Genomic DNA, 24,265 nt, shown 5'->3' with positions numbered 1-24,265 from the left:
ATTTTCAAATGTTAAATGGATAGCAGCTAATTAACAGAATTTTCATTGCACTCCTCAGTTTTTGCTTATGATGACATAAATAGGACTTTTCAGCTCCTAAAGTTTAAAAGGGAGCGTAAATGATCAGTGCTTTGAAAATAAATACAGGCGTGCTGTGCTAAGTCGCTCGATCGTGTCTGACTTTTTGCAGCCCATGGACTGTAGCCCGCCAGGCTCCTCTGTCCATGGGGCTTCTCTAGGCAAGAATACTAGAGTGGGGTGCCATGCCCTCCTCCAGGGGATCTTCCTGACCCAGGGATACACATTGCACCATAATGCTTGGAGGGCAAACCCCTCAGATTCTGCTTCTCCCTCTTGTCCTACAGGGAAGGCTGTGCCATTGTAGAACATACTGGAATAACCCTGGAAATTTAGTGCAGCAGAGTGGTGGGTAGGTGGGAGTAGGTGTAGAGGTGTGGGAATGATTAGGATTTGCCAAGAGAAAAGGGAAACCTTGGTCCTTTCTGATAGAATTTTAAAACGTGCTGGTTAAAAAGAACCTTCCTAAGCCAAAAGGCACTACCCAAAGCCTGGGACTGTCTTGTCTCGGTTGTTTTTTCTCTGACTCTCCCGCCCCCTCTCCCAGGATCCTAGCCTCAGTACTTTCACAGTTCCCTGGACTTCCCTGGATTCCTGAGTGGCTGTCAAGAACTGTAAAAGGGGGACTCCCTGGTGGTTCCATGGTTAAAACTGTGCTTCCATTGTAGGGGGCACAAGTTCAATCGCTGGTCAGGAGAACTAAGATCCTGCATGCCCTGCAGCCAAATAAATAAATAAATACAATATAATTGATATCTACAGTATTTTTAAAAAAAATTGTAAAGAGACTGAGAGTCTGCCCTACTTGTCAGCTAGTAAGCTAGTCAGCTGTGGTTTTATAGATGCTGGTAGAAGACACAGGGTTTCCCAGGTGGCGCTAATGGTAAAGAACCTGCGTGCCAGTGCAGGAGACGTAAGAGACGCAGGTTTGATCCCTGAGTTGGGAAGACCCCTGGAGGAGGACATGGCAATCCACTCCAGTATTTTTGCCTGGAGAATCCCACGACAGGAGCCTGGCTGGCTGCAGTCCATAGCGTTGCAAAGAGTTGGACACATCTAAGGTGAATTAGCACTCACACATGCAGAAGACACAACATTTTGGAATCAAAGACTCACAGCAGTAGCAGTGCCAGAGGATCAGCGATCTCATCCTTATGCTTCTCCTAGAGGGCAATTCAGAGGGGGCCCAGTGATACGTGTACATGAGGTGGGTTACGTTACAGGAGAGAAGCCTGTGCTAAGTTGCTTCAGTTGTGTCTGAAGCATATTTGTGCCATATTTTACATTCCACCTATAAATGATATCATATGGTATTTCTCTTTCTGACTTACTTCACTTAGTATGATAATCTCCAGGTACATCCTTGTTGCTGTAAATGGCATTATTTTGTTCTTTTTTATGGCTGAGGAGTATTCCATTGTATATATGTACTGCATCTTATCCATTCATCTGTCTATGGACATTTGGGTTGTTTCCATGTTTTGGCTACTGTGAATAATGCTGCTATGAGCATAAGGGTACGTGTATCTTTTTCAAATTATAGTTTTGTCTGAGTATATGCCCAGGAGTGGGATTGCTAAATCATATGGTAATTCTATTTTTAGTTTTCCAAACAACCTCCATACTGTTCTCCACAGTGCTTGCACCAACTTACATTCCCACCAAGAGTGCAGGAGGGCTCCCTTTTCTCCATACCGTCTCCACTATTTAAGTAAACATCCTTGAAGAGACAGTCCACAGCCACTGGTAGTCAGTGCCTGGCTCATGAAATGTGCAGAAATGCAGGAGCCCATGAGAATTCATGTTCAGCAGAACATTAACAGTGACTTCTGCCACCCTTCCAGCTCTCTGTGTCCTTGGGAATTGTCAGTGATGGGTGTGAAGGAGAAAGAGTATCTTCCACAAACCACAGTCAGCCGTAGTCAGCTCCCTGCATGAACCTTTTTAGGAAGGCATTCATAAACTTCCTGAAAACCTTTGACAGTCCTTGTTTCAGAGTCAGATGTTGGGAAAGAGGAAGCTCATTAAACCCTCACCATGTGCTGAGCTGCATGCCAGCCCCTTATACTTGGCATCTCATGGCAGCCCTCAGAGACAGTTATAGGGGGCATCACCTGCATTTTTTACAGATGGGAAAACTCGGGTTAAGAGCACAGAGCAGTAAGTGGAGAGAAGAGAAACAAATCCAGGAGGTCAGAGCCCCAAGCCCTGTGCTCTGCAAAACGCACTGCAAAACGTCTTTCCTTTTTCATTTTTCTTCCATTGAGAGGCTTTTGGAGAAGGAAGAGGTGTGAGGAGTGGTTTGTTTCACCAGGTAAAGTTAGAGGAACACTGGCAAGGGGGCAAAATCGGGAATGATCTTGTGCCCACAGACACCTTACATACATCATCCCCTTTCTTCTCCTGTGAATCCTACAATGTTTTCAAGGCATCTGGAACCCCTGTTATATGGATGAAGAAATGGAGACTCATGAGAGCTAAAGTCTTGCCAGCTCCTTCCTTTTCTGACTTCCCTCATGCTGATTAGCTTTGGTACTTTGGGATGCCATGCCTCCAATTTTCCCCTTCTCAGAGCGCATCTGGGTGCTGCAAAATTGGACCCGTGACCACTTTTCATTAACCTCCTCACCTGAGTCCTGGGATATGGCAACCTATAGAGATTTCCCAGAACAACTATTCTAGGAGCATAGTACTTAGTTTCATAGAGACTATGAAAACAAACATGTTTCTCTCTGCCTTTATGTTTCTCAGATTCTGGAATTTATTTGCTTGTTTACTTAGATTTAATCAAAGTAAACAAAAAAAGGAATGGAGACTCAAAGAGGCTGACGGACTTGACTGAGACCACCTAATTCTGAAATGAGGAGCCCGGAAGCTGACCCCAGATGATTTGGCTGTGAAACATGTTCTGTACATGCCCCCCCGCACCTCCTGCCCTCCGAGTACCGCGCCACACCCCCCCCGCGCCGAAGTTCATATCAAAGACCCTAAAGCACCCTAGTGATTAAGCTTCATCTAAAACAGAAAAGAAAAAATTTTATGGGTATATAGAATTTTTAAGAATTTTATTTATTTATTTTTCATTTTTATACAATTTTTAAAGGTTACTTTCCATTACAGTTCTGAAAAGAAAATTTTAATAATAGGTCCACTCTAGCTTGCTTGTTGGAGAAGGCAATGGTACCCCACTCTAGTACTCCTGCCTGGAGAATCCTGTGGACGGAGGAGCCTGGAAGGCTGCGATCCATGGGGTCGCTAAGGGTCGGACACGACTGAGCGACTTTACTTTCACTTTTCACTTTCATGCATTGGAGAAGGAAATGGCAACCCACTCCAGTGTTCTTGCCTGGAGAATCCCAGGGATGGGGGAGCCTGGTGGGCTGCCATCTCTGGGGTCGCACAGAGTCGGACACGACTGAAGTGACTTAGCAGCAGCAGCAGCAGCTTGCTTGTTAAGTAATTCTGCTTCTTTGGAAAGAGAAGCACATGTGTGTAATTTAACCACTGCTCTGACCACAGCTGCTTCCAGGACCTTTGCCTCATGTTTTGATCTTGTATCTTTATCTTTCATGCAGTGACATTTCAAGTGCCAGCGAGCCTCACACACTTGGACTATTCACAACCTTCCAGCAAGTCTCTTTGGTTTGCCTTTTTTGCCCCTTTTTAAAAATTCTAAAAGTAATTAATGTCAGCTTCCCCACAACTCTCACCATTTAGCACTTTCTAACTGATCTCTTCCTAGAGAGAGAAATGACTTGCTAAAATTTTTTTTAATAATAAACATCTGAAAGCTTCTTATTCAAAAGAAATGCCATGTAATTTTGCTCTTGACTGCGACCTGGACAAACTATTAAAAGTGCATATCTTTTTTTTTTTTTTGAGTTCAAAATTTTCTTTAGAATATATTTTAAAATTCATTTAAATGTTTGTCTTATTGCATATCTTTAGATATAAGGTGATCTGGAAAGACATACACATGCAGAGAGAGAATTTTTCCTCCACCAGGTTCCCTTGGCAACCATTCCATGAACATCTTCCAACACATCTTTAAAGCTTGGCTGTGGTGTGTATGTTAATTTTATAGACATGCTTAATGCTGCTCATTAACTTCACAGTTTGCAGATTCTTCCAAATTCTCTTAAGGGGACTTTGTACCTTTGTGAAAAGCTTAAAATACCAATAAAACCGAAGTCTTCTTCAAGTGGTTTCTTATAGTGATTTCCTTACAAATCCCTCCGGCTTCTCTTGTCACTGCAGTGTTGCATCATCACTGTTCGTTTCTTTAACTGTGAAGGAGATTGTATGAAGCTTAGAGAAAAAGTTACCGTATTTACACTTCGCTGTTGTAGTCATAACATGCTTTCCCATAGTGGCTCAGATGGTAAAGAATCCGCCAGCAATGCAGGAGACCTCGGCTCAATTCCTGGGTCAGGAAAATCCCTCTGGAGACAGGAATGGCAACCCACTCCAGTATTCCTGCCTGGGAAATCCCATGGACAGAGGAGCCTGGTGGGCTATAGTCCAGTTCAGTTCAGTCGCTCAGTCGTGTCTGACTCTTTGCTACCCCATGAATCGCAGCATGCCAGGGCTGCCTGTCCATCACCAACTCCCGGAGTCCACCCAAACCCATGTCCATCGAGTCGGTGATGCCATCCATCCATCTCATCCTCTGTCGTCCCCTTCTCCTCCTGCCCTCAATCTTTCCCAGCATCAGGGTATTTTCAAATGAGTCATCTCTTCTCATCATGTGGCATCATCAGTCCTTCCAATGAACACCCAGGACTGATCTCCTTTAGAATGGACTGGTTAGATCTCCTTGCAGTCCAAGGGACTCGAAAGAGTCTTCTCCAACACCACAGTTCAAAAGCATCAATTCTTCAGCACTCAGCTTTCTTTACAGTCCAACTCTCACATCCATACATGACCACTGGAAAAACCATAGCCTTGACTAGACGGACCTTTGTTGGCTAAGTAATGTCTCTGCTTTTTAATATGCTGTCTAGGTTGGTCATAACTTTCCTTCCAAGAGTACACGTCTTCTAATTTCATGGCTGCAATCACCATCTCCAGTGATTTTGGAGCCCAGAAAAATAAAGTCAGCCACTGTTTCCACTGTTTTCCCATCTATTTGCCATGAAGTGATGGGACCGGATGCCATGATCTTTGTTTTCTGAATGTTGAGCTTTAAGCCAACTTTTTCACTCTCCTCTTTCACTTTCATCAAGAGGCTTTTTAGTTCCTCTTCACTTTCTGCCATAAGGGTGGTGTCACCTGCATATCTGAGGTTATAGATATTTCTCCCAGCAATCTTGATTCCAGCTTGTGCTTCCTCCAGCCCGGTGTTTCTCATGATGTACTCTGCATATAAGTTAAATAAGCAGAGTGACAATATACAGCCTTGACGTACTCCTTTTCCTATTTGGAACCAGTCTGTTGTTCCATGTCCAGTTCTAACTGTTGTTTCCTGACCTGCATACAGGTTTCTCACAAGGCAGGTCAGGTGGTCTGGTATTCCCATCTCTTCAGAATTCCCACAGTTTATTGTGATCCACACAGTCAAAGGCTTTAGCATAGTCAATAAAGCAGAAATAGATGTTTTTCTGGAACTCTCTTGCTTTTTCGATGATCCAGCGGATGTTGGCAATTTGATCTCTGGTTCCTCTGCCTTTTCTAAAACCAGCTTAAACATCTGGAAGTTCATGGTTCATGTATTGCTGAAGCCTGGCTTGGAGAATTTTAAGCATTACTTTACTAGCATGTGAGATGAGTGCAATTGTGGGGTAGTTTGAGCATTCTTTGGCATTGCCTTTGGGTTACAGTCCATGGGGTTGCAAAGAGTCAGACACAACTGAATGACTAACACTTTCTCTTTCATATCTGAGGAAAACAAGGATGCTCTGTTAGGTTTATATATATATGCATCGATTTTTATGGGAAAGTTCTTAACAACTGGAACTGAGGCTTTTTCTTTTCGATATATTTAGCATCATTTTGGTATTCAATAACTGCTTCAATTCTGATTTCTTTTGAAGAGTTAAAGCATTCTTTTATTTTAAATTGGTTTGATTTTTTTCAGAAAAGTTTCCCCCAAGATAAGCAATTATATTTTAATATAGTACTTTTAAAGCTACATCAACATGATTTCTGCTGTCATTTTAAAAGAGTGGGATTGTATCAGTGTCATTTGCTTTTAGATAACTTTTAGGTGTGATCGTAGAAACCCAGTTAAACTATTTCGCTTGGGAGCACTTGTTTATATATGTAAGTTGTACAGTTGAATCAGGTAAATCCAGCAGTAGTTTTTGGTTTATTCTGGGGTATATACCCTAAATAAACCCTTGATGAGTTGCAAGAGTATAATCACTTTATGGTTACTTTTATAGCATAACCTGTGTGTGGAAGCAGCCTCAGAAAGCCTCATTTTGTACCAGGTATAATAGCAGAGAATGACTTCTGCCATTTAACTTATTGGCGAATAGACAGACTTAACAGCATCTTCATTCAAAAAGTCATAGCAGGTTGTTGGTATTTGAGTATTGCATTTTCTATTTCCATTATACAGTGCTTCAAGTACAGGGAGAGAAGGCATCCTGTCACTTGAAAAAAAGATATGTCATACATGTATATATCATGTATTCTATGTACATTACCATAGCTTCTTTAATTGCTGTACTAATGTGAATGTTTATCATGTATTTCTACGTTCTTGGCAATTTGGTGTTGTTGCTTAGAAAGTGTAATTAATGAAATGATCTGCAGTTCCATCCTCTTTATATATCTCTTGTGGGAAGGGAGAAGAATCCATTGGTTTATGGCACCAGAGATCCTGGCAGCCCTGCCAAGACATAAGTTCAGGTATGAGAGGGACAGACACAAGGGGTTGAGGTGAGAGAATATTCTGTGTGCAGAGCCTGTGGAGATGTGATGGGGAGTAAGCTCAAAGCATTTGCCCTGCAGAGCATGGGTGGCCAGCAGGAGGGTGCCTGGGACCGGCACTTACTCACTTCCTGCACCAGGGCTTTCATCCATGTTCCAAACAAGCTGTGACCGGGAGTCATCACTGAGCCATCTTTTCATGAGGTTCAGGTGGGAGTCAGTTGCTAGAGACTGGAAAACACAGAAAGGCGCAAAGTGGGATCCTGAGTTCCCAGGGCTGCAGCAGCAAACATATCTTATGGGCTTTTTCAAGTGAGTAGAAGTTCAAATGGAAGTTTGGAGATCATAGTCCTCCACTGATAATTAAGGTACACATTTGTGAGGAAAGCCTCACATGGGTGGGAATTCTGTATCAGATATTGTGACCTCAGGTTAATAGAGAGGCTTTAGGGCACCTCTTGATACAATCAAGAGCAAAAGGTGGTTAATAGAGAACAGATGCTGAGGGGACCATCAGGGCAGCCAGAAGACATTCATGCCAGCCTGTGTGTCCCTCTGACACATGCCTGCATTTGTCCCTTCTCTTCTGCACAGAACACCAAGCTCAATATTATTTTTAGAATGAAACCCACACAAAAATTGTCAAATGCTTTGAGCTCTATTATATATTATGGGCTTCCCAGGTGGCTCAGTGGTAAAGAATCCTACCAATGCAGAAGACACAGGAGACATGGATTTGATCCCTGAATTGGAAGGATGCCCTAGAGAAGGAAGTGGCAACCCACTCCAGTATTCTTGCCTGGAAAATCCCATGCACAAGGGAACCTGGTGGGCTACAGTCCATGGTGTCACAAACAGTCAGACACAACTGAGCACATATGTATGCATTATGTATTATATTATACAGACAATATGTAAGAATGTGATATAATATTTATATAATCTATATAACTATATATTATGTAATATATAATATATAATGGTAATATTATATAATGCAAGTAATATATTAATACACATTGCAATTATGTAATTAATATACAATTCATTGACTATTAATATACTAATATTGATATATTGGTATCATATTTTAATATATTTGCATACTATAGTGATATAATTCATATTAATATATAGATTATATAATGCATGATATTATAGATGATATCTAATATTGTAATAGAGCATCACTGCCCTGAGTGCAGCCCTTAGCACACGGTGACGCTGTGCACCATTACCCCCAAGCAGCCAACTGTCAGCGAGCAGCCGTTAGTGAGGGCATTTTCAGCTAATGGTCTATGGAGTGGTAGTTGTCAAGCAGAGAATGAGGTAAGAAGCAGATCCAAGCCTTCTCCTTGAGGCCCTCCAGCTCACTCACCGTTGGGCCAGCAGATGAGTGAGGGGCCCAGGGAATAGGCTGGGGGCTGCATCTACAGGGCTCCAGAGCTCTCGCCAAAGCTACCCAATGACCAGACCCAGGCCTTGAGGCTGCAGTGACCCTCTCCCCCATCCCCGCCTCTGTGACTTCATGGCAGTGGCCATCTGCAGAGGACACAGTCTGTGGGACTCAGGCCCCGCCATTTGGGCTGCCTGAGGAGCCTGAAAGCCAGCTGGGTCCTGGACACCTGGCTCCCTCAGCCATCACAGCTGGACAGCGCCTGGGACCTGGCCTGAGGAAGCCACCAGCCTAGATCCTCTTCCTTTCAGCCAGGACTGGACCTCGAAGGATGAAAGTCATACCTTGGGACCTTTCTTGTCAAAACAGAGTAACATTGGCGTGGTGGAGTTGTACAGGAATGTCGTTAGCTGACTGTGACCTGACCTCAGGAACAAAAGCTCAGACACAAAGAACTGATGGTATTTACAACTCATCCCTCACCTCCCTCACCTTTCCTAGAAAAGGGCTTAGCTGAGAGCTTTTAGGGAATTTGCGGTTTTTAAGGCATGAGCCACCTGTCTTCTTGCACAACCCTAAATAAACCTTTCTCCCCCACACTCTGATGTTTTGGTATTGTTTGGCCTTTGTGCATTGGGCACACCGGCTTGTGTTTCAGTAGCAATATTACACAGTCTATAATATTATAGATATGTCTCTTTTAGAAAACATATAATTTGCTTAAAGGATATGATTCACTAATTTTTTTTAATCAAACTGTTGAAAAACAAAGGAAAAGTATAATGAGTCCCCTACATACGAATGAGTTCCATTCTGAGAGCATATTCATAAGCCAAATTTGTTCATAAGTCCGCCAGAGTTACTGTAGGTACCCACCTAACACAATCGGCTATATAGTACTCTACTGTAATAGATTTATTATACTTCTCACACAAATGATACATAAAAAAACAAAAAAGAAAAAAAACATGTTTCATCTTACAATACAGTAATCTTACAGACAGGTGAACTAACATGATTGTACATGAGAATGCACATTCACACGATTCACTAAATTTTAAGAAGAAAATAAAATTGAACAAGGTAAGATGCATATGCACTCTATGAGACCAGAGAAAATAAATTATAAGAAAACGCTAGTAAAATAAAATGCATTCTTGTTTCATCAGATATCTTACAAAGGAAGATAAACCTTTCGTATTTCTAAAAGAAGTAAAGTAAGTGGATAGAAAACTCCCCCTTTACATGGCCAGCTCGGGATATACCTGTAATTGCTGTATAAAGAAGTGGCAATTCTATAAATATACAGATATTGTTAAAAGTTAGCACCAAGTAGTATGGAGCAGAATCTCTTCAAGCAAAGGTCAGGTAACATTTTAAAAATAACCTCCCATTTAGAAAATATTTTCAAATGACTAACTTTTTATATTTTGACATAAGAGATGGGAAGCTGTTGTGACTCCCCTGAATTTGAGTTAAATATAACTAATCACAGCGCTGGAGACTGAGTCCAGTGACTCGCTTTTCTGCTGCTCTCCCTGATGGTCAGCAGCATAGGGCATTTGGGCAGCTTGGACTGAAAGCCTTTACTTGATCTGCTGGTGGAAATGGACTTTCTTCCCACAGAGCCTGATGGACCAACCCAGCAAACACTTGGTTCCCAGCAAGGTGGGTTGCTGTGGGAACCAACAGCTCTAAACACCAAAAGGGAAGAAAAATATTAAAATCCCAGCATCAAGGCCAATTTGAGGGAGTATAAAAAAGCATGAAAAATGATCAGAGGAAGCCAAAAACTTCACAGAAAGAAACCAAAAAAAAAAAAAAACCCAAGAAACGATGGAGCCCATAGATTTCACTTTTCCTTCCATGATAAGTCAGATCTTTTTACAGTAGATGTGAAACCAAGGCCTGGTGGCTATTCAGACTGAGATGAGCATGGTCCTCCCAGCTGTGTTCCCAGTGAGACCCACAGAAGGGGCTGCGACCTGGAGCAGTACTCTTCAGCAGGTGACTATAGGACCGATGAAGAATGTCGATTGTAGAGTTGGCATGAGAAGTTATGAAGTAAATGTCTTCTATCATTTGTGGGAAAAAACTAAAGACATAAATTACTATTTGAATATAAAAGGGGAGGAGAGGAGGCATGGCCCCTCGGTGTCCAAAGGCAGTTCTGCTAAGTGCTGTGCCCCTGTGAAGGGTGCACTGCGATTCCTTCCTCTCGCTCCTGCTGTGGTCTTTGCTCTGAACTTGCTGTGTGGGTGCCTCCTCTCCAACCAGCAATTTGAAACAGGCTTGTCTCCTTTAGTTCTAAGTCTGTGGGCAGATAGGGGATGATGAAAAGATCATGCTAGACTAAAAGATAATGTTTAGTGTTCTACCCACCAAGCAGATATGCTCTTTGAAAATGACTTGGTTTGTGCCCACAGAGTCAAACTTTTCAAATCTGCCAAGAGTAAAGGAGTTCTGAATTATAGGGGAGGAAGAATTCCTGAGCACTTGTTTTTCCTTCTTGATTCTACCACTGGTCCATGAGAATTTGAGAAGCATGCTGTAGAGGTGGTAACTGAATTCCTGATCGTGAAATAATGCTGAGTAAGAGTGTGAAACAAGAAGAGGTCTGAGCACACACTCCCAGGGTCCACCCACCACGCGCTGCAGAATCGGAACCCATGATGGATGCAGCGGTAGTCAGGGTTCTCCAGAGAACAGAGCCAATGAGATGTATGGGCCTATAGGAAGAGATTTATTCTAAGGAACTGGCTCACGTGATCATGGAGGCTGACAAGTCCCAAGGTCTAAAGGGTAAGCCGGCAAGCCAGATGTCCAGGAGAGATGATGGTATAGTTCTAGTTCAAACACTCGTAGACTTGAGATCAGGGAAGATCTGACATTCAGTTCAAGTCTGAAAGCAGGAGATGCCAATGTTCAGAGGCTGGTAGGCAAGAGGAAGTCTCCCTTTACTCTGGGGGGACATTTTGTTCTCTTCAGGCCTTCAACTGATTGGACAAGGCCCACTCACATGAAGGAGGGTGATCTGCTTTATTCAGTTAAATGTTCATCTTCTCCAAATCACCCTTACAGACATACTCAGGATAATGTTTTTTATGGAAGTATAGCTGATTTACAATGTTGTGTTAGATTCTGTTGTATAGCAATATGATTCAGTGTATGTGTGTGTGTGTGTATATATATTCTTTTCCAGTATGGTTTATTACAGGATATTGAATATAGTTCTGGGTACTATACAGTAGAACCTTGCTGTTTATCTGTTTTGTATATAGTAGTTTGTATCTGCTAATCCCAAACTCCTAAGTTATCCCTCGCCCACACCTTCCCGTTTGGTAACTGTAAGTCTGTTCTCTGTCTGTGAGTCTGTTTCTGTTTGTGTCATATTTTAGATTCCACATATAAGTGATGAAAGTGTATTAGTTGCTCAGTTGTGTCTGACTCTTTGCAACCCCATGGACTGTAGCTCACCAGGCTCTTCTGTCCATGGAATTCTCCAGGCAAGAATATTGGAGTGGGTCTCCATTTCCTTCTCCAAGTGATATTGTATGGTGTTTGTCTTTCTTTTTCTGACTTACCTCACTTAATATGATAATCTCTCATTCATGCTGCTGTAGATGACATTTTTTCATTCTTTCTTATGGCTAAGTAACAGTCCACTGTATATATGTACCACATCTTTTTTATCCATCTGTTGGTGGATATTCAGGCTGCATCCATGTCCTGCTTGTGAATAGTGCTGCTATGAACACTGATGTGCATGTATTAGAATTAATAGAATTAGAATTTTCAAATTAGAATTTTCAAATTAGAATTTTCTCTGGATAAATGCCCAGGAGTAGATCTTCCTGCATATTTAGGTCTCGGGCCATTTATAGGGTCTTCCTTTTCTCTGCAAAATGAGATAAATAAATAGTATGTAGTGCCCCACCTCTTCTCAGAGGGTGAGATAGTTGGATGGCATCACTGACTTGATGGACATGAGTTTAAGCAAGTTAGCATCACTAACTCCAGGAATTAGTGATGGACAGGGAAGCTGGGTGTGCTGCAATCCATAGGGTCGCAAAGATTCAGACAAGACTGAGCAACTGAACTGAACTGCCCCACCTCATGATAAGATCACTCCCTTGGTTGTCTTTTAATGGGAATAATCTTGTTTGCTGTTGAATGGATAATATAAGTGTTTCTATAAAAATGATACCCCAGTGGGACATTTCTGTAACTTTCACTCAATTTTGCTGTGAACCTAAAACTGCTTTTAAAAATAAAGTCTAATTTTTAAAATATGAGCTAAATGTAGACCTACCAAACGGGTGGGCTGTTCCTGCTGTTCTTTATTCATATAAATAAAACAAATTGCAAAATTTTAATACATATGACACCCCAGTAGTCTGTAATAATTACCTAACCACAATGATGTGTTTTCACATCCTGTTACACCAAAAGAAGTAGCTAAATAATCTTTTTCAAGGTATATAATTGCAGAATATATACTAGGTTTCCCATGTTAAAGTGGTAGAACCCAGGGCATTGATTATAAGAAAACTCTTCTCTTTTTTTACTTAATTTTTATTGGAATGTAGTTGCTTTAAGATGTTAATTTCTACTCTACAGCAAAGTGAATCAGCTATATGCATACATATATCCCCTCTTTTTTGGATTTCTTTCTCATTTAAGTTATCACAGAGCACTGAGTGTAGTTCCCTGCGCAATAACCTCTTTGCTAGGTTCTCATTAGTGATCTGTTTGATGCATAGTAGTATACGTGTGTCAGTCCCATTCTCTCAACTCGTCACGTCTTCTTTATTCCCTGCTTGGTGTCCATACCTTTGGAGAACTCCTTTCTTGTGTTTACTCAGAAATTATTTCACTTTTTCCAAGTTTCCGCTGCTTTTGCCTTCTCAGCCAGCAGTGAAGAGAAAGCAGAAACTTTGTAATCCCGGTTGCTAGTGAATGTTGCATTTCAAGATTATGTAAATCGTCCGTGTGCAACACCACAAAGCACCTTCCCACTTGTCCTGTTGTAGAGGGTTTCTGCTATGAGAGTATTAATTCATTTATAACTGGGGGCAAGTAAGACCAGCTCCATAAGAAAGCAAATGTGTGCTGAGAATCTGCATTAAGATAACACTGATAAGATTGGCAGGAATCGACTAGATATGCTTTGTAATGCCATATGCCTGATTTTCTTGATGTTGATTTTATCCCTCTTTTGGCAGTAGTTTTCTCCTCCTATAGTAGGGAGTAACCAGGTTCAGTTTTTGTAGCACTTTTTTTCTCTGCAAGGTTTTTGAGAGATTTATTTGGTGCAGACCTCATGTAACTCCTGGGTCTAGGGTTCTTTAGCTATTCCTTATGGTCATCTAGCCAAAAAACACATTAACTGTGTGATACCAACCGAGCCCTTGAACACTTTAATCAGTAGGAATCAGGAAGAGAAATTCAGTCAAGATTTTTTTGGGAAGGCTGCAGCACGAGGGATCCAACAAAACCAAGTAATAGGTGCTTTTCCTCCCTCCCAAGGGAGGAGGTTCCTTAAATGGAGTAACAACTGGGGCGGGTCCATGGTCTGGGCAGGACACATTGCTTAGATAGTCTGCCCACCCCCCTGGTGGTACTGTGTGCAGGGACTACTTTTCAGTCATGTCTTCATGATTACCAGCACAGCGACCCTGAGCTGTACACATCCATGTTCATCACAGATTGTTGAACAATTTTGCTGCAGGTCACAATTTTGCTGCAAACCTTAGTGCCTGCAGGGTCCTTGTGTAGCAGCCTGAGCTTTGCTTAGGCTGTGTTTACCAGCAACACTGGGCAGGATCAGAAAGCGTGGTATTTGTTGCACAGTGTCTTAAAGGAATAGAGATATTTCTCTTAATTATTATTGTTGGGGGCGGGGGGCCGCCAGGAGGAGCCAGGAGGAAAGGAGTTTGTTATAGGCAGTGGTTTTGAAGAAGATAAGGAATCATGTAAAGTAAAAAAGAATTGCTAAGAAGAGAATGTTTCTGGTTAAAACGATTTATATTTTAGATGTAGATCTAGAATTTTTTTTTCTAATTAAAAACATTATTTTGGCTGCACCTTATAGAATATGGGATCTTAGTTCCCCGACCAGGGATCAAACTTGTGCACTCTTCATTGGATACAGGAAGTCTTAACCATTGGACGCATGAAGTCTTAACCATTGGACCACCAGAAAAGTCCCCAGTCTAGATTATCTAAGCATATCCCATGAATACTTGCTACCTCCCTTCGCTGTTATTACAGAATCGCTGTTGGAGTTCCCCAGTTAATAACCGTTCTCTGTTGCTCTGCCTTCTTCCAGAGGTCACCCTGAAGGTCCACATCAGTGATGCCAGCACCCATCAGCCTGTCCCTGACGCGCTCATTGAGATTTTCACCAACCAGGTCTCCATTGCCTCTGGTACCTCGGGGACAGATGGCGTCGCCTTCATCAAATTCCAGTATAAGCTGGGCAGTCAGCTGATTGTCACGGCCACAAAGCATGCCTACGTGCCAAACTCTGCCCCCTGGAAGCCCATCCGGTTACCTGGTAAGGTGGTCTTTACCTTTCTCTAAAACAGGGCATATAATCAGGCTAGGGGTGGAGTCAGACACAGAAATGACTTTGTAAGCGTTAAGTCAGACAATTAGGAAAATACATGTGCATTCTCTGCCCTAGTTTTTGGTGCCTCTTATGTGCAGGGAAGGTGGAATCTGGTGTGAAGCTGGCTGGGCTCCACAATGCTATTTGTACAATGGAACCAAAGCCTTTTCTACTCATTTCTCCACTGTTCCATTCTGTACACGATGGGTCATAACCAGCCAGTGGCATTGGGACAGTGCTCTGAAATGGGGCTTCCTCATCTCACTTTAGCATCTGAGAGCAAGGCTGCCAAAAGGTGGGCCTGATGGCCAGACTGTCTTTCTCTGGCCACCTTCTTACCTGCTCAGGAAAGGCCCTCCTGGTGCTCCTCCACTCTCAGTACTCGATTCCACTTCTAGCGCGTCTAATCACCAAATGTGTCATGGTGTTTCCACACATCCAGCAATGTGTCGCCGAGTCTGCAACCCCAGCTGGTACTTGCTAGCTTACCAGTTTATTGTAAAGGTTATTAAAGGACCAGCCAGATGAAGACATGTGTAGGCCAAGGTCTGTGGGAAGAGGCGTGGAGCCTCCATCCCTGGCCAGCTGTACCACCTCCTAGCACCTCTGGTGCTCACCAACCAAGAGGCTCACCCGACCCCATCCTCTTGGGTTTTATGGAAACTTCATCATGTGGGCATAACTGATTAAAGCATTAGCCATTAGTGATTGATTCAACCTCCAGCCACTCTCTCCTCCCTGGAGGTCAGGGGGAGAGGACGGTGAGACTGAGAGATTCCAGCCTCTAGTCACACAGTTTCCCCTGGCAACCAGTTCCCCTTCTTAGGTTATCATGAAGCTTTCCCAAAAGTCATTATATTAACTGAAACTCCCATTGAAAGCCCCATTCATTTGATACGAATAACAAAAGATTCCTTTATTGCCCGTATCACTTAGAAAATTCCAAGGGTTTTAGGAGCTGTGAGCCAGAAATGAGACCCAGACCAAATATATATTACATATTATAAATCACAATATTGCATGACCTTTCACCCCTGCAAAGCAGTTGGCCTACCACCAGGGGCAAGGATGGAGCCTGACGTGAGTTCAGCTGGGGATGGGGTAGGTGGGAGCACAGATGGTGCCCCCTCTGTCCCTTTACTTCAGACTCCATCTAGTGCCTGGACCACATTATCTGCCAGCACATTTGTTGCCAGGGTAATGGGGGGAGGATGGACTTTGGAAACCAGATGACCTGGGTTCTGGCTCCAAATCTATGCTTGAGCCCCTCCGGCTTTGATGCCAGTCTCTGCAAAATGGAGCTGATACCACCTTGTAGAGCAGTTCTGAGTAAAAAGTATTTAACGTAGGTGCACTCACTTACAGGGTCTAAAACATGGTAGGTGCTCAATAAATGCATAGCACCTAACACAGTGCCTGGCACAAGGCCAGTATTCGTGCTCACCTCTGCACCACGGGACCCGCCTCACCATGGTTCCCATTGCCTCTGGGGCCCATGGAAGCTAAGTGTGGCTATGCCTGTCTCATCCAGCCCCAGCACCTACCCTCATCCACGAAATTCTCTTTAGTTCAGTTAAACCTGTCAAGTGCCTACTATATGTCAGACACTGCCCTGGCCACTGAGAATAGAAGTTTAGAAACTCAGGACTTGCTTCTGGGAGGTTTATCCATTAGTTATGAAGTCAGCCACAGAAGCCAGTTCCTCCTAATGGGATCAATACTCTGATAGATTTATGTGCAGATGGGGATGCTGGGGAGGACAAGTCCACCAGCCTACATGAGCAAATGAAGGAGTTTCCTGGGGAGGCTGAGAGGGCAGCTGAGTCTTGAGGATGAATAGATATTAGCATCAGAAGATGCTTGTAAAAATATACAGATTCCAGGACTCACCCATTTGACTGGACAGATTGACCAAGGAATCTGGATTTTAATAAACAGTTCCTACTCCCTTCTAGTCAAGGCTATGGTTTTTCCAGTGGTCATGTATGGATGTGAGAGTTGGACTATGAAGAAAGCTGAGTGCTGAAGAATTGATGCTTTTGAACTGTGGTGTTGGAGAAGACTCTTGAGAGTCCCTTGGACTGCAAGGAGATCCAACCAATCCATCCTAAAGGAGATCAGTCCTGGGTGTTCATTGGAAGGACTGATGCTAAAGCTGAAACTCCAATACTTTGGCCACCTCATGCAAAGAGTTGACTCATTGGAAAAGACTCTGATGCTGGGAGGGATTGGGGGCAGGAGGAGAAAGGGATGACAGAGGATGAGATGGCTGGATGGCATCACCGACTGGATGGACATGAGTTTGAGTGAACTCTGGGAGTTGGTGATAGACAGGGAGGCCTGGCGTGCTGCAATTCATGGGGTCACAAAGAGTCGGACACAACTGAGTGACTGAACTGAACTGAACTGAACTCCCCACAATAACCCCCATCACCCAGGTATTTATGGATAAAAATGTTGACTGTAATTTGGGACCACTGCTTTGAGAGCTATGGAAAGTGGGTTGGAAATAGGTACAATTGAGGAAATCCTTTAGGAACATTTTAGAGAAAAGGAGATAAACCTGAGGAATATTTAGCAGGCAGAATTCAGAAAGCCTTGGAGAATGGATGGGAGAGATACAAGGGAAAAAAGTTGAATGAATGTGAGTTGAATCTCAAATTTCTGACTGGTGATGGAGTGGATAGAATAACAGATGGGTGATGGGCCACCTTGTGGTTCCCTAAGGTTGACTGAAAGAAATCCCTTACTCCTTCCCTGTGTATATCCCTGTCCCCAAGCTTGGGGCTCCTACAAAAGTGGGTGGAGGTGGGGGTGGAGGTGCAGGAGATGGGAAGGAAAAGCATGAGTGTTGGGGTCATAGTCAATGACGAATATAGCATAGATTGGATTTAAGCTGCCTGTGGGACACCAAGCATGTTCAGCCTTTAGTTTCCACTTTGTGGCTATTATGACTGATGTTGCTATGAACTTTCATGTACAAGTGTTTGTGTGAACACATATTCTCAGTTCTCCTGGGCATGTGCCTGGGAGTGGTGTTCCTGGGTCACACAGTGACTCTTTGTTTAACGTTAGGAGGAACTCTGGATTGTTTTCCCAGCACCAAGGTCCGTCCTTCTTTGTCAGGGCACTTTGTCACATTCTGCTTGTCGTGTAGCTATTGATTGTGTGTCTTAGCCTCCATCTAATGTAGATCCCTTAAGGGCACAGACTGTCCCCAACAGTGATCTATTCTGCACATCTAGCTCTGGGCCTTATACATGATGGCAGCTAAATAAATGGACTGTGTAGAAAAAGGGGTCATGTCCATGGCCAACCCCTCATTGGTCCCCTCTGGCACTGTCCAGAGCCAATTGTGCTGAATATTGGATTGGCCAAAAATTAATTTGGGTTTTTCTGTAGAATCCTACCAAAAACCTGAATGAACCCAATAATTGCACTACTTAGCATTTGATATTTCTGGCTCCTAATATTTTCCTTGAAAGTTACTTTACCTCTCTAGGCCTTACTTTCTTCCTCTTTAAATGTAGAGACTACTCTCTCAATGGGAACATGTACATTACCATATGTAAAGTAAATAGCCAGTGGAAATTTGCTATATGACTCAAGGAGCTCAAACTGGTATTCTGTGACAACCTAGAGAGGTGGGATGGGATGGGAGGTGGGAGGGAAGTTCAAGAGGGAGGTAACATACGTATACTTATGGCTGATTCAATCTTCCCTATGGGCTCAGCAGATAAAGAATCTGCCTGCAATACAGGAGACGTGAGTTCGATCCCTGGGTCAGGAAGATCCCCTGGAGAAGGAAATGGCAGCCCGCTACAGTCCTCGGGGTCCCAAAGAATCAGACACGACTAAGTGGCTTGAATCTGAAGCAAATATGACATCTGTTCAATGTGAATGATGGATACACAGATACCTATGGCTGATTCATGTTAATGTATGGCAGAAACCAATACAATATTGTGAAGCAATTATCCTCCAGTTAAAAAATTAAACACAACAACAACAACAACAACAACAACAACAAAAAAACATAGGAACTTAGGCCTGGATGGAGTCTAAGAGGCCTTTGAACTCTCCATGGAATTTTCCAGGCAAGAATACTGGAGTGGGTTGCCAATTCCTACTCCAAGGGATCTTCCCCACCCAGGGATTGAACTGGCATCTGTTACATCTCCTGCATTGGCAGGTGGATTCTTTACCATTAGTGCCACCTGGAAAGTGTCATCTTATTAGTTCCCAAAATACAGAGGAAAAAAAAATTTTATCATGAGGTACCCATTAACCTAAGCACACTTGTGAGTCTTTTTTAATGTTAATATCCAATATTTTACATACATACACTGTGTGCATTGTAGCTTTATTAGATTCCTAATGTGAAGAGGTTCAGATACTTTACTAAGAACTTCTAAAGAATAGAAAATATGTAGTTAACTGTTGTAGGCTAAGCAGTTGTTATATGGGAGACTGCAGGACTCATGGAGTTTTGAAAGACTTTTGCTAACAATACTTAAAGGACAAACTGTTTCCTTTCTCTCTGTTTATGATAATTCTGACACCTAGTAAGTGGGTTTTCTTCTCAAACCAACCAGTTCTCCTCCTCTCTGGATACCAACTGGATGTCTTACAATTCACTTCCATTCTGACAGTTGTTCAGTCACTCAGTTGTGTCCAACTCTTTGAGACCCCCTAGCACGCCAGGCTTCCCTGTCTTTCACCATCTCCTGGAGCTTGCTTAAACTCATGTCCATTGAGTGGTGATGCCGTCCAACCATCTCGCCCTCTGTCATACCCTTGTCCTCTTGCCTTCAATCTTTCCCAACATCAGGGTCTGACAATAGCTGTCCAAAATTAGCCCAAATGCTACCGATTAAGGGCTCAGTCCCATGAGACTGTCCTCTAATTCAGACACAAGCCCTAAGTGGTCATCTGTACTTCTGACCAATCAGCTATAAATCAGAGGTTCCCATGCGCCCCTCCCTTTCTTTCACTGTAATGACTCCCAGAACTCAGAAAAGCAATGACTTACATTTGCTGGTTTATAACAAGTATCATAATGGATGCAGATGAACAGCTACATGAAGAGGTGCAACAGGTGAGATTCAGAAGGGTCCTCGCTATGGGAGCTTCTATCCCTGTGGAGCTGAGGTGCACCAACCTCCTAGTACATAAATGTACTCACCAGCTTGAAGTTCCCCAAAGCCTATACCTTTGGGACTCTCATGGCAGCTTCATCAATTATGGCAGGTGTGATCAATCATGAACTGAGCTTTCCACCCCATCTATTCTCTCTGGATGATGGGAAGTGAGCCTGAAAGTTCCAAGATTCTTATCATGGTTTGATCTTTTTGGTGACCAGTCCGCCTACAGGAGGCCACCCTGAGTCTCCTCATCATATCAGAAAGATACTCTGGTGACTCAGGAATTTGAGCCAGGAACCAGAGGTAGAGAAAAGATATATATTTATTATTATGTCACATTACTAAAAAATCAGTGCTGTTGATTGACTTGAACCCAGAGAATCCAAAGAATGCAGAGTACTTAAAAAATTGGCATGGGCACTTTGATTTAGAAATCAGAATTTCCTCATATCCATCTTTGTTTCCGCAGTATTTTCTTCACTAAGCCTGGGCCTGCTTCCAGAACGATCCGCTACCCTGATGGTGTATGAAGATGTTGTCCAGATAGTCTCAGGATTCCAAGGTATGTCTGATACTTAAAAAGAGGAGCGATGGTAACTTTGGGGCCAACTGTTAAAATGTGAGGAATGGGTAGTCAGGTAGTGATGGCCACGAGCATGTCCACAGCTGGACATAATGGCTCTAGTCCCTACAAGTGCATGGACACATTGGCATTTCGGTGAAACTGTTGGCTGTGGCCTTGTTTGTTATCAGCCCAGCCTTGAAGTGCAGAGGAGTAAGAAGAGACTCCGCCCTCTTTCACACCATGTCCCTCTCTTCTCCAAAGGTGAGAAAATTCATCCCAGAGTCAGAATCCAGACCCTGCCTGGGACTCAGTGACCAATGGATAGGGTCACTCTGAAAAGTTTCATAAGCATTTGAGTATATAGAGTTTCAGGGGATTTTGTTTGTTTGTTTGTTTTTAGTTTTTTTGGCTAGGCCTTGTGGCTTGTGAGATCTTAGTTGCCTGACCAGGGGTTGAACCCACACCCCCTGCAGTGGAAATGCAAGTCCTAACCACTAGACCCCCAGGAAACTCCCTAGAGTTTCAGTTTTGCAAAACAGGACAGTTCTAGAGATCTGTTGCACAACAGTGCAAATATACTTCACATTGGTGCACTGGACACATAAAACTGGTTAAATGGGGACTTGCCTGGCAGTCCAGTGGGGTTAAGACTCTATGCTCCCAATGCAGGGGACATAGATTTGATCTGTTTGGGAAACTAAGATCCCACGTAGCACGCCCCTCCCCCGCAAAAAAAACCTGGTTAAGACAGTAATTTAATATTAGGTGTTTTTTACAATAAAAAAAACTTCTCCTCCCACCCAAAAAAGGAAACAAAAAATTCCCAGGCATTCAAGTGTGGCCTTTTTCTATCTCTTATCCCCTTGTGTTTTTAGCCCATCTCATGTGCAGTGGTGTAAATGTGACCTCACCCCTCTAACCTCTCTTCCAGAAAATCTGGTAGAGAAGGTTTGTGGAATTTGCACTTTGTTTGGGGCTGGCATTGGAACTGGGAATCAGACTTGTGTCAAACCTTTTTTTTGCTGAGATGATTGGTTTCTTCCATCTTAGCCACGGGCCTGAGAATGATATTTCCTGTCTTTTAATGTTTCATCAGATTCTTTTTTTTGTTTACTTTTTGTTGTTGTTCAGTCCTTAAGTCATGTCCAACTCTTTGTGACCCCATGGACTGCATAACACCAGGCTTCCCTGCCCTTTACTATCTCCTGGAGCTTGCTCAAACTCATGTCCATTGATTCAGTGATGCCATCCAACCATCTCATCCTCTGTCACCCTCTTCTCCTCTTGCCCTCAGTCCTTTCTAGCATCAGGGTCTTTTCTAGTGAATAGGCTCCTCACATCAGGTGGCCCAAATATTGGAGCTTCAGCTTCAGTATCAGTCCTTCTAATGAATATTCAGAGTTGATTTCCTTTAGAATAGACTGGTTTGATCTCCTTGCAGTCCAAGGGACTCTCAAGAGTCTTCTCCAGCACCACAGTTCAAAAGCATCAGTTCTTTGGTGCTCAGCCTTCTTTATGGTTCAACTCTCACATCCATACATAACTACTGGAAAAACCATTTTTATTTGTGCTAAGTTGCATCAGTCGTATCCGACTCTGCAACCCCATGGACTGTAGCCCACCAGGCTCTTGTGTCCTTGGGATTCCCCAGGGAAGAATACTGGAGTGGGTTGCCATGCCCTCCTCCAGGGGATCTTCCCGACCCAGGGATTGAACCCAGTCTCCCAATCTCCTGTATTGGCAAGTGGGTTCTTTACCACTAGTGCCACCTGGGGAGCCCCCTGTTTTTCTTTGTTTTGTTTACTCCTTTATTTTAATACTATTTACACCAATCATTCTCTGCCTAACCACATCCATGTGCCACCTCCAAGTGAGGTGACTTTATTCCTTTTTTTATTGCATAGCTGTGGGAACAAACAAGGAGGTTAACATGCTGCTCTTAGATGATGTGTGTAAAGAGAAATAAGGAGAAATGTCTGGGAGCATATGTGAACTGAGTTTGGGAGAGATAACAGGAATAGATATATAGATTTTAATGTCATCTGCAGTGAGCCCTAAGTCATCTCCTGCTTTTCTCCTAAGAGACAGCAGAACTAGGCCTGAGTCCTCAGCATCCTTTCACATCAGGACCACAGTGGGGGCTGTTGGGCTTGGGACCTCCAGTTTCTCCTTAATTACCTTTTCCATTGTTGTTTCACAACTGAAGTATAATGGTTCCCCACCTCCAGTCTTATGCCAAAGAATGCTCAAACTACCGCACAATTGCACTCATCTCACACGCTAGTAAAGTAATGCTCAAAATTCTCAAAGCCAGGCTTCAGCAATATGTGAACTGTGAACTTCCAGATGTTCAAGCTGGTTTTAGAAAAGGCAGAGAAACCAGATTGCCAAAATCCGCTGGATCATTGAAAAAGCAAGAGAGTTCCAGAAGAACATCTATTTCTGCTTTATTGACTATGCCAAAGCCTTTGACTGTGTGGATCACAGTAAAGTGGAAAATTCTGAAAGAGATGGGAATACCAGACCACCTAACCAGCCTCTTGAGAAACCTATATGCAGGTCAGGAAGCAACAGTTAGAACTGGATATGGAACAACAGACTGGTTCCAAATAGGAAAAGGAGTACGTCAAGGCTGTATACTGTCACCCTGCTTATTTAACTTATATGCAGAGTACATCATGAGAAACGCTGGGCTGGAGGAAGCACAAGCTGGAATCAGATTGCTGGGAGAAATATCAATAACCTCAGATATGCAGATGATACCACCCTTATGGCAGAAAGTGAAGAGGAACTCAAAAGCCTCTTGATGAAAGTGAAAGAGGAGAGTGAAAAAGTTGACTTAAAGCTCAACATTCAGAAAATGAAGATCATGGCATCTGGTCCCATCACTTCATGAGAAATAGATGGGAAAACAGTGGAAACAGTGTCAGACTTTATTTTGGGGGGCTCCAAAATCACTGCATATTGTGATTGCAGCCATGAAATTAAAAGACGCTTACTCCTTGGAAGGAAAGTTATGACCAACCTAGATAGCATATTCAAAAGCAGAAACATTACTTTGCCAACAAAGGTCCGTCTAGTCAAGGCTATGGTTTTTCCTGTGGTCACGTGTGGATGTGAGAGTTGGACTATGAAGAAAGCTGAGCGCCGAAGAATTGATGCTTTTGAACTGTGATATTGGAGAAGACTCTTGCGAGTCCCTTGGACTGCAAGAAGATCCAACCAGTCCATTCTAAAGGAGATCAGCCCTGAGTGTTCTTTGGAAGGAATGATACTAAAGCTGAAACTCCAGTACTTTGGCCACCTCATGCGAAGAGTTGACTCATTGGAAAAGACTCTGATGCTGGGAGGGATTGGGGCAGGAGGAGAAGGGGGCGACAGAGGATGAGATGGCTGGATGGCATCACCAACTCGATGGATGTGAGTTTGAGTGAACTCCGGGAGTTGGTGATGGACAGGGAGGCATGGCATGCTGCAGTTCATGGGGTCGCAAAGAGTCAGACACGACTGAGCGACTGAACTAAGACATATATCTTCAATGATTTGATATGTGTATATATTATACAGTGATCACCACCATAAGTCTACTTAAC

The 24,265-nt window shown here is 43.1% G+C and overlaps 1 protein-coding gene across 2 annotated transcripts in view; it reads left to right on the top strand.

Moving 5' to 3' along the window:
• Positions 1 to 24,265, top strand: part of FAM171A1 (family with sequence similarity 171 member A1) — a 130,130-nt gene that overhangs the window by 60,287 nt on the left and 45,578 nt on the right. For both annotated transcript variants that reach the window (XM_061436122.1, XM_061436123.1), the window contains exons 2-3: positions 14,682 to 14,909; positions 20,577 to 20,669. In XM_061436122.1, coding sequence (XP_061292106.1) covers positions 14,682 to 14,909; positions 20,577 to 20,669 — 321 coding nt within the window. The remainder of the gene's footprint in view (positions 1 to 14,681; positions 14,910 to 20,576; positions 20,670 to 24,265) is intronic.

Source organism: Bos javanicus, chromosome 13 (genome assembly GCF_032452875.1).
Source record: "Bos javanicus breed banteng chromosome 13, ARS-OSU_banteng_1.0, whole genome shotgun sequence".
In the NCBI taxonomy this organism is placed as follows: Eukaryota; Metazoa; Chordata; class Mammalia; order Artiodactyla; family Bovidae; genus Bos; species Bos javanicus.
The sequence above is the reverse complement of the archived record's forward strand: the minus strand, read 5'-3'. Positions and strand labels throughout refer to the sequence as shown.